General features: G+C 37.2%; 1 protein-coding gene across 2 annotated transcripts; it reads left to right on the top strand.

The window, feature by feature from the left end:
- The first annotated feature begins 659 nt into the window (after positions 1-659).
- On the top strand, positions 660-10,233 carry LOC129373259 (tetratricopeptide repeat protein 31-like). Of its 2 annotated transcripts, none has more exons than XM_055051117.1 (18): positions 660-802; positions 983-1,005; positions 3,061-3,127; positions 3,215-3,423; positions 3,512-3,592; positions 3,686-3,745; positions 3,828-3,986; positions 4,144-4,320; positions 4,417-4,480; positions 4,571-4,661; positions 4,760-4,901; positions 6,045-6,149; positions 6,706-6,805; positions 6,909-7,146; positions 7,271-7,345; positions 8,053-8,155; positions 9,129-9,244; positions 9,430-10,233. In XM_055051117.1, exons 1-18 carry the CDS (start codon positions 763-765, stop codon positions 9,506-9,508), a joined length of 1,929 nt encoding a protein of 642 aa, XP_054907092.1. In that variant the 5' UTR covers positions 660-762; the 3' UTR covers positions 9,509-10,233. The 2 variants fall into 2 exon arrangements, with proteins under 2 accessions (XP_054907092.1, XP_054907093.1); XM_055051118.1 differs by having other exon boundaries at positions 687-821.
- Positions 10,234-10,503: the final 270 nt, after the last annotated feature.

Genomic DNA, 10,503 nt, shown 5'->3' with positions numbered 1-10,503 from the left:
TTGGAAAAATGTTAAATAACCAATAAACCTCAGTCGTTACTTGTTTTGCTTCTAGTTTAATTTTTGTAAGACTTTATGTTTATGTAGAAACAGATTCTACTGCTACTTGTCCAGTTTTGCCTACAAGTTTAGAGTAAAACGGAAAATAAAGGGTTAAACACGGTTAGTAATTACTAAAATAACCAGAAGGGGGCAGAATGATACGTTTCGTCTGTAAGCAGTGCCTAAAACGATGGGTCGGTGGTGACAGAGTCAATTTGATCTGCCGTTTCGTTTCTGAAAGAACAGTCTTCTGTCTCAAACTACTTGTTTAGATTTCAAAAGCAACAACAACAGGAAGACGCTTACCGGTAATTACTCGTGTTTTTAAGTGTGCTTTAACATTTTTAATACATATAATACTATAAACTTGTGTTACGCTTACTAAATGTGAAGTTGTAGTGGTTACTTAATAATTCGAAGTGGGACTATGTATATCCAGTCTTTATCAATTAAATACTAAACGTGCTTAACGTCAGGACCGCCCAGGATCCAAAAGAACCGACTGATCTCGAGCCAAAACATCCGAATCCTGAAACGCCACCGAAACGCCCATGGGCAGAATCCATGACGTCATGCTTATCGTTCCTGTCTTCCTCACCGGATGCTGAAGAGTCCAGAGCGCGCCGAGACGAAAACGCAGCTCAAGTTGGAAGCTGCTGAAATTGGCGCTTGCTATATATATATATATTTTTAAGTAGCTCAGTAGTTGATTAGAAGTGTATGAGACGTCGATCTCCGACGTGTGATACTAAACATGCAGGTATTTAACGATGAAACCGGTAAGAAAATGCTCATTTGGACTTGTTTAGAAGTTGGTGGCTAGTGCAGTTAGCATGCTAGTTGACTCGAATGGTTGCAGTAGCGCTTAAGATGAATGCAGATAAATGACTTTGCCATTCAAACCTAACGGTTAAAATACATAATCTCTCCTGCTTTTCAGAGTTTACGGATATTCATATGATCGTAAGTAACATTTTTGTTCTTGTTTTGGTCGTAGTTGAAGCTAATGAAATGTGTTGCATTGAGCGAACGGCCTTGAAAGTAGCAGCTGTTGTCCTGAATTGAACCTAAAATCTGGCCTCGTTTTCATCCCAATAAACTTTTTCAATAGGCAAAATGCGCCTGCTTACTTTTGATCATACCTAAATTTAGCTGATATTTGTTTTTAAACCTAAAACGTAAATCCAAAGTGTGACTAAATCGATTGTTGTATTTACTTTGTTCTTTAAATTGTTTGTATTTTAAAAGTTTCTGCTCTGAGTTTGTATTAAAAAAATCTCTTCAGATTCACAGTATAGATAGTTTAACACAACATCTATACGTTTGTATTTGTTTTAGCTCTTTCAAAACTACATTTGAGGGAAAAATCCGACTTTGTTAACATATTTAAGTGTTGAGAGGTGAAATAAGGTAGATTTGGTTTTTGTAATCATTTGAGGTGCCAGTGTTTATTTTGGATTATTCAGATTTATGTTTCAAAACTCTTTATGTATTGTGATTCAAAAGCAACACTCAATGTTTTTATCACTAATCATTCACGTTAGAAACACATCTTTATCAACTGCAAACTTGTAGTCAAAATGTTTTGGTTTTTTTACAGTTTCGTACACTTAATTTAATCTGAAAATGACTAATGTTGAGCACTTTTCACTCAGCAACAACTTTTTTCAGTGTATGATGGTAGCTGTGTAAAATGGTGCCTTCACTGTTAAAATAGTGGGATTCTTTAGAGAAGTCATCTGATTTTGGAAACCAGCTTATTTACAGGTGTATTTATTGTTCTTTTATGCAATAGAACTATATGAACAGGCTATATAAATAGCCTTTTTTCCACATAATAAGATCACTGAGAAAAAAAAAAACTCAATTTTCTCAGAGCTGATGAGTAACTATGTACAAAGCTTGGCGAGTTGCCTTTTCTTTGCTCGATGCTAGAGTTCTTAACTGGTTGCTTCCTTTATTTTTAATGCTGGCATTGTTTGTTGTTGGTTTACATATTTCAGCAGAAACCTTTGTAAACACAATCCTTGATGCATTGTTTTGCTGAAAGATTGGTTTGTGTGACCTAGAAAATAAACAGTATCTCTGTACTGCTGATAAAAAATAGTTCTCCTGATCAGGAGTTAGTAATAGGGTGATAACAATTGTTGTGTTTCTACTGTTACTTTGTTGATTGAGCTATTTTTCATGACTGTTTGACGTAATGGATGTTGAGAAGTCAGCATTTGTTTTGGGGTTTTTTTAAGAATAGATTAAATGTATTTTTCATACAGTATGGAAAATCTTTCTGTATCAGCAGTAAGTCAACAGTTTATGTAAGCATGTAGATTCCACTGCAATAAAAATATAAAAACTGAATAGTAGGAGTAAAACATTGTACACTAATTATAAATGTCACAGGGAAAAGATAGCACATGTGGATCAAATGTGCAATTAAGTGGGATAACTAAAAAAAAGATTGTGTCTTTATTTGTGTATAGAAAAATGGCAACATACTATTAAGAACAAATGAAGACTGAAATAATATGGATGTTATTTAATTGAGAAACTCTTTAGAGTGAAGTAATGTCAAAATTCTGGAGCAATATTTTTGACATTAATTTCTAGTTAGAAATATTGTTGAAATCACATTATTTCCTCTTAGATCATCATCTCAAAAGCTACATGAATCTGTAATTTGTGGCTTTTTTCTCCCTGCACGTCAGTAATTTAATTAATTTCTCCTGTGAATTTAAAGATGACCGGCACATGAATTCCAGGTTTGCTTTCTTCCTTGGGTTCTTGAGTCACATGCCATGAAACGAGCTCCTCTGTTGAGTTAGGTTTTCCTGGATAATGGAAAGTGAAACCTTGAAAAGCTCCCCGTCAGAATGCTAAATCCTGCTGCAGCTGAAGAATACAAACTGTGGCAGAGCGTCAGACGGCCTCCAAAACTGGATTTAGTTCGACTGTCGAGAAGTTTTTCATTTTTAGATGCTGTCCTAATCTGACTGTGTCCTTCTCTCTCCTGTCATTTAGCAAAAGGTTGTGGGCTTATTTGGTCACCAGCCTCAGATGCAGAGGATAATAACATGTGGCCTTCTCGGTAAGGGAATAAACGAGCAAAGAGATGTTTTCCTCTTTCTTCGTCAGTATTTCAGTGTGTAAATGAAACGTTCTTGCTCCCCCCCAGGTATTGAATATGATGCAGAGCTAGATGTAGATGATTATGACAGTTGGACTCACCGTCGTCACAGCTTTAATCAACATTTAGGTCACAATACATCAAGTGGAAACCGTACGGGAGCGTCCAGCTCTATTTATCAGTCCCCTCTACATTACTACTCTTCAGTTCGTGGCAAATCCAGCTCGCCATCTTATAAAGTTCAGACGAAGGAGAGCGTGAGTGCACGTTTACTCTGCATTTGAAAGGTTCAGTAAAATCCCTCGAATCTGGTTTGAATCGGGTGTTTCTGCTCTGCCGCGTTAGGATTCTGAACGAAAAGCTCGATTATTACAAGAAACTAAAAAGAGCAGAGAAAAGGCAGAGAGAAAGCGGCTTAAGAAACAGGTGAGCGACGAGCTTTTCGGCGTGAGCCGTGAAGGAGGCGGTAAAATGCTGAACGCAACAGAAATAAACGCAGCGTTTATTTCTGTCCGACAGAAACAGAAGCAAAGAAAACAAATGGAGAAGGTGAAGCAAAATCCTGGAAAACCTCAAGAGGCGAGTACGACATCAACACAAGATGGCTTGAAAAATATCACTGGTTCTGGAATCCTTTGAACGTGTTTTTGTCGTCGCGCAGGGAGACGCTGCAGAAGAATCGGAGGAGAGTAAATCTGTTAACCATGATGAGAAGAAGAAGAACTTGGCTGCAGCTAAAGACACAGACAGCAGCAGCAGCAGCGGACAGGAATCCAGCGACGACGATGAAGACGGCCAAAACGACTCGCACAATTTCGAGGTACAATTTGAAATATCTGTAAACTCTTTGCATTTTAGTTGCTAAATCCATTTCAGTGATGAAAATTTCAACAAGTTTCCGTAAGCCTCAGAAATGGCCTTTGACATTCATGCAAGTTTAAAAATTTTTCTTAACTTTTCATGTTCCTTATCTTAAGGAACTGGATATGACGAGTTCTTTTGTGACCAAAGCGGCTCTTATAGCGCAGCGTAAATTGGAGCAAAAGCCCAAATCGGATAAAAAGGAGAAAAGGAAGACTCCAGAGAAGAAGTCTAAAAGCGTTCCTGTTAAAACGTCCGAGGATAAAGAGGATGTGAAGGGGCCGCAGCAAAAAGTAGGGAGCCTCTCCAAAGAGTCGGGAGAAAAATGAATGTTATATTCTTTAAATGCAGATTTCAGGTCATGAATGATTTGTTTATTTTTCAAACAGGATTCTGTCGTCCCCAGCGCTCCTTCTATAGAAGATAATATAAAAATAAGTACCGATCTCGCAAGTAAGTTTGTATTGTCCGGATGTCAACCTCAATCTATTCAATGTAAACTTTCACTCTCTTCTCACATAACAAAAACATTTTCTCTCTTAGTTATTGGAAATAAATTTGCCAGCACAGGAGACTACAGCATGGCTGTGAAATATTTCACAGATGCAATTAAGTACAACCCTAAAGAGTTTAAGTAAGAACATTCTACATTGTAACAAAAAAAATTGCTCTCTTAGTCACAGTGCTTTGTGCAACTGTTTTTTTTTTTTTTTATTTTTTGTTTTGTTGCAGGCTGTTTGGGAATCGCTCCTTCTGTTTCGAAAAGATGCAGGAGTATGAGAAGGCGCTGACGGATGCCGAGTTGGCGCTCAGCGTTTCTCCAGGATGGGTGAAAGGTCTCTTTAGAAAAGGCAAAGCTCTCGCAGGTCTAAAGGTAAAAGATCTTACCAGACATGCATGTAAACATGATGGTGATCAGTAGGATGTCATTTGTTCGTGAGTCCTTTTGACAATTAATCCGATTGTGAGGAGTTCCCACCTACAATTCAACGCAAATCCAGCTAAAATATTTGATTTGAGAAAAATTCAATGTCCGAATTCGTATTAAGAAAATTGATACGAGTTCAGTAGGAAGTCAACAGAAACTGGAGCCAAGGACCTCCTTTAAAAAAAAAAAGTAAACACTAACCATCTCAAAAATATTATTAAAACATATTTTGAAAATAAAATTCAGAACACTTCAAGGATTCTAGGGAAAAAAATACCTCTAGCTGAATACAAGCCTGTTCTTGTGTTCACATGAGCAGCTGCACACCAACCGCATTAAAAACAAATGTTTCACAAAGAGATTTTACAGCTCAGCATGCACAAAAATTCCAACAATAATTAACTCTGGAGGAAAGAACACCGCATGTTCTGATTGTTTGGACATTTCTACTAAACTCATCCGCCCGGCCTAAAATGTTCGGATTTCAACGTCGGTCTGGAAAAATCCTCTTGACTTTTGATTCTCAGCACATTTTAAGTAATTAAAAGCTGTAGTGTTCAAATCTGTCACAAAATAGCTAAAATCAATATCAGGTTGCTGAGCCTTCAGTCTGTTTAGAGTTGAGCAACACAGAGTTTAAAGTCCCAGCTGGCTTTCTGTAACGAGCCTCAGATTCCTGAGGTTTACTCATGATGTTAGGACGAGTCGTTGTATGAAGTATCAAATTAATAACTCTTTGTAAAACTGTACAGAATTAGGAAACCGTTAGTATACGGGATTTTCCGGACCCACCAAGTCTTTTTAAAAAAACTGGAAACATATATTTATAAGCCACATGGTGGGAAAAAAAGTAGCGGCTTATCGTCCAAAAAATCCGTTAGTTATCCTTTTACATGTTTTGCTTGTGTAGAGTGCTTTATGAGCGGCTTCTAATCAGTTCAGGTTGTTCTGACTCCTCACTGTGACCCTGTGTGAGCATCACTGAGTCGTGATATCTGCTCATACATGTTTTGACTAATTATTGTCAAAGCAAAACCCCTGCCACTCCCAATTCAGATAAAGCGAATGGTTTTATCTCTTTTCTTCCAGAGATATAAAGAGGCTGCTGATGCCTTCAGGGACGTCCTGAAACGAGAGAGTTCCTATGCAGAAGCTGCCCAGGAGCTCATGCGAGTTCAGATAATACAACTGATGGTGTGTGTGACTCATAACTGCATCATTAAATCTTCTACTCTGAATGTCATTTGTATGAAAATGTTGAAAACTATGTATTATTTTCTCTCTACTTTACAAATGTCCACCATATTGTTTTGATTTATCACATAATTTCAACACATAAGCTTTTGTGACTTTAACTTGTTAAAGAGAAGATCAATTTATAAAGCAATGTAGATAATGTTGCTGGGCACCATTGGGTTCTTATGATCAGAAAAACTGTTTATTTGAATACGCATGTGGATAAGATTAGGTCCATAGCCTTCATCCTAATGTCAAGTTGTGTAGCTCATATCATTTTCCTCATTCCTGGGATTCTTCCCAGGTGTTTAGGACAGACTTAATCTTTTTATCACAACCTCCAGGTGACATGTCAAATCAGGACTTTTCAGAGGAATCCAGGAAAATACTTCTCAAAGTAGACTTTACACATATTTGAAAGCCATGCTGATTAAAAAGCCAAATCTTGCACGTGCATAAATCAGATTATTCTGCAGGTTTTTCCTGATTACTACTTTTTTTTGTTTTTTTCCAGGCGTATGGTTTTACCCGAGAGCAGAGCTCCAATGCTTTAATCATTCATGGTTCTGTAGATAAAGCCTTAGAGGTTCTGTTGAAATTACACCGTCCACCAGGTGAGTGCCAAAGCTGTTCATTCTGGACTATAACTTAAATACGTTTTAACTTAAGATAATCTTGGACAGTTTCTCTGATTAAAGTCTCCTTTTGTGTTTTCAGGAGCCGTTTCAAATGGATCTCTCCCACCGGCTCAACTAGCAAACGTCACCGGAGTCTCTCCAGTTCTTTCTGCTAATTCTAGTCCTGCGCCTGTTGCTTCTACTCAGTCACATGACGCAACTAAGAAACCTCTTCTGGACAAACCCTTAGGCCTCGTTCAGAATCTACCCAATGTTGACAATCAGTCTAAGCCTGCTTATAACCAGGCTGGGACGATAAATAGCGATAGAACCCCACCGTGAGTATCTGTGTCTTTAGAGAGTTTGAGATCATCACTTCCTGTTATGAAAAAAGTCAGGAGCTCGTCAATACTTGAGTTCTGTTCTGCATAATCATTTTTATTGTTCTCTTTTCTCTAACAGGGAGTTGTTTCCAGTTTGGGTGGGAAACTTGTGTTTTCCAGTAACTGAAGCCATGATTAGCAAGCTGTTTAGCAAGTAAGAAATGTTTGTGTAAAACTCCCACTGGGTTGGTACGAGACCTGGCCTGATTGATATCGAGTAAAAATACCATTTTGATATTTTATTAACACAAAAACATCATACAATTGCTTTCATTTGGAGAAAAAAAAGCAAATATTCCTGCAGCTGCAAAAATAGATATTCCAGTTGCATTCATATTTTTGGAGTCACAGAGTCAGAACCATTTTGCAAATCAGTCACCATTTTGCATATCCCCATGGCAACAGCAGGGTAATGAGGTTTTTTTCCCACTTGAAGGTAATCTGAAACATGGTGGGTTAAGTTCCACTTCAGGCACAATTAAATGTGAGATCAATGAAATGCTGCTGTCAGCTAAAATTGATATTGATGATTAACTTTTTTTTTTTTTTAGCAATCTTTGAGTTGTGCACAGTGGTGAAGAACTAAATCAAATAAACACTCTAATTTTAGTTTTTAAGCAAATAAATTGGTTAGATTACGGTGCCTTTTAAGAGTTTAATCTGATATTAGCAGCTGGAGTTTAACCCTCATGGCTCAGTAAAAAAAACATCCACTGAAAACCTTTGTGTTATTTAAACCAAATCATTTTTATAGACTGATTCTGGTCATCAGTCCTGCCTAACTTCACTCCTTCAATGTGTTTTCAATTTATCTAAAGAAGTGAACGGCGTTACTTGAACTTTCTTGCCTCTCCTTTTCAGGGCCGGCCCGGTCTTTAGTGTGAAGCTTCTTACCGTCAAACGTTGTGCCTTTGTGAACTTTACTAAACAAGAGCACTGCGATGAAGCCATCAGACGCCTTCATGTAAGTACATACGCAACTTTATGCTGCATGTACGACAAAACCCGAGGCTTTTTGAGTCTGGAAAAGTGTAGAATTAGTTGATTGATCTAAAATGTTAATGTATATGGTGAGATGTAGCTTATTTTCTTTCTTAAGTCTACAAATGGAATTGTGAAGTTCAGAAAGTGTAGGACAAAAAATGTGTCCTTCTCAACTGCACGTTCATTTTTCAGTCGGCATTTATTTGGCTGCAGGGTTTTCAGAGCACAACGCAAACCAGTCTGACATTTCTGAAAAGTTATCTGAAGGAGGCTGGTCACCAGAAAGGACAGATGTTTCAAGCACGTATATTTAAGATCCTTTTTCTGCAGCTTAAGTTGCAGAATAACTGGTGACAATGAACATAAAGAAAACCCTTGCAAGAAAAAAATCTGACAAAGTTCTGCTCTGCCAAGTTGAACCTCTGAATTCTCTGTACTGCTGCAGGTTTTGGATACATTGTTGTATAAAGTAACAAACCTGGACTGTGCAAAGAAAAATAAAAATCTGCTGAGAGATAGACGTGTGCAGGACCAGTTCAAAGGTCATGTATCTTACGAAGTGATAGCACAGTGTCCAACTTGTTGACAGGGAAAAAGTATCACTGGTGCTTTTATTTTGATTCTGTTATGGAAATTCAGAACAATTACTCAATTAAACTGCTAAAAGCTGCAAACCCCCAGAGTCTGATATACTAGAAAATTAGAATATTGTATCAAATTAACAAAAAATGTTAATGTCACCCTGATGAAAAGTATATCCATGTACAGTAGATTCATTCAGTCTTTTCTTGTATTTTGTCTCTAATGACTTTCATGCTCCTTTTTATTCCAGGTTTTGTGATGAGCTGAATTCTAGCTTTGAGTTTTGTTTAGATATAATTACTGAAATAAATGACCTTTTCAGTGGCACTCTAACTTGCCATGTATTATATGTTTTTTTAAATTTTGTTCAGGGTTATGATCTACATGGCATAAAGATAGCTGTGAGATACCCGGACCGCATTCCTCCAGGGATGGGCATCTCCAGGTCTGCGCTCAGAGCTCGAGATCTACATGATGAGAACCTCAGGTTAGTCTTAAGCATTTTGGGGACGATTAAAATTTAATTTGCATTTCATTTTCTTTTTTAAATTAGCCATGTAACGCCATTTGTTTTTTTCAAGAGAAAACCTATTTCACCCTGAATTTCAGGTGACTGAAATTCAACTGACACTGACCTTTAAAATAAAATAAAATGAACTATTCTGTTTGCAGACAATGCAACGACGAGAAGAAGGCGGTGGGAAACCAAAGATGTTTTCGTGATCACAATCCAGACCCAGGAACCCTCTGATTCATTACAATATAATCAATATACACAGAATATCTTGACGCTGCTACTTCCAGATGAAACAACGGTATTCACCAAACTTTTGACGCTTTTACTCCTGTTAAGCCACAGAAATCTGATTCTTTTGTATCATCACAGAAGGCGACTCTTTAATCCAAATATGGGCTATTATTATTATTTGGATATTTTTCTAAAGCTATAATATAAAACAGAATTGTCTTAATGGTATTTGAAGACAGCTCAGAAGGTCACCCTTATATTTTGAATGTTGCCATATTAGTGTCATGGCTCCAAGTATTGAAGTATAACACCAGTTTGTTCTAGCTAATCACCTGCTTACAGTATTAAATTGATTAAAACATATTGAAGATGTCATGACTTATACAGGAAGTAAGACAAATATATTACAGATATACATTGACCTTATATTCACATATGGATCTTTTAGGAGAATCTCTGCCTTACATGCACAGCCTGCATCATTTCTGTATCGGTTATTTCTTTTTTCTAAACTTAAGGTATGTTAATTGTTCTCATTTGCATAAGGGCAGTTCTATGTGTCCTGTATTATAAGCTTGTTTTTCTTTTTTCCTTTCTAGAGACTGAATAGCTGTTTGTCATCTTTGATTTATCATTAGTGATTTACCATGAGGTTGTGCACACTTGTACCTTTATTAACCAGGTGGCTCTTCCTAATGTGAACATTAAAGATGCTTTATTAATCTGAAGTCCTGTTTGTGTCATAACTTAAAATGCCTTCCCTTTGAAGGAAACTGTAACATGGCAGTAAGAGGTTCCACATGTTTGGCTGTAAAGAGGAGCAGCAGCAAAAGCAAAGGGGGTGGATTAGCAGTGCTCTACAGCAACTGATGCAACTTATGACATTTAATTTTGCTTTGGGATGGATATTATTGAACTGAATTGATATAATGCAGTCATACATTCTTAAAAGTTAAGACAAAGGAGGAACCAGTGAAGAAACTACACTAAAGAGCGAT

The sequence above is a fragment of the Poeciliopsis prolifica genome, unplaced genomic scaffold (genome assembly GCF_027474105.1).
Source record: "Poeciliopsis prolifica strain line A6 unplaced genomic scaffold, Auburn_PproV2 SCAFFOLD032, whole genome shotgun sequence".
NCBI lineage: Eukaryota > Metazoa > Chordata > Actinopteri > Cyprinodontiformes > Poeciliidae > Poeciliopsis > Poeciliopsis prolifica.
Note: the sequence above shows the minus strand (reverse complement) of the source record. Positions and strands in the feature narration are given on the sequence as shown.

Coding starts and splice junctions, on each gene's coding strand:
- LOC129373259 (XM_055051117.1), top strand. CDS start 763: ATGAGACGTCGATCTCCGACGTGTGATACTAAACATGCAG. Junction 3,987..4,143: donor ACGACTCGCACAATTTCGAG/GTACAATTTGAA, acceptor CCTTATCTTAAG/GAACTGGATATGACGAGTTC. Junction 7,346..8,052: donor ATTAGCAAGCTGTTTAGCAA/GTAAGAAATGTT, acceptor TCTCCTTTTCAG/GGCCGGCCCGGTCTTTAGTG.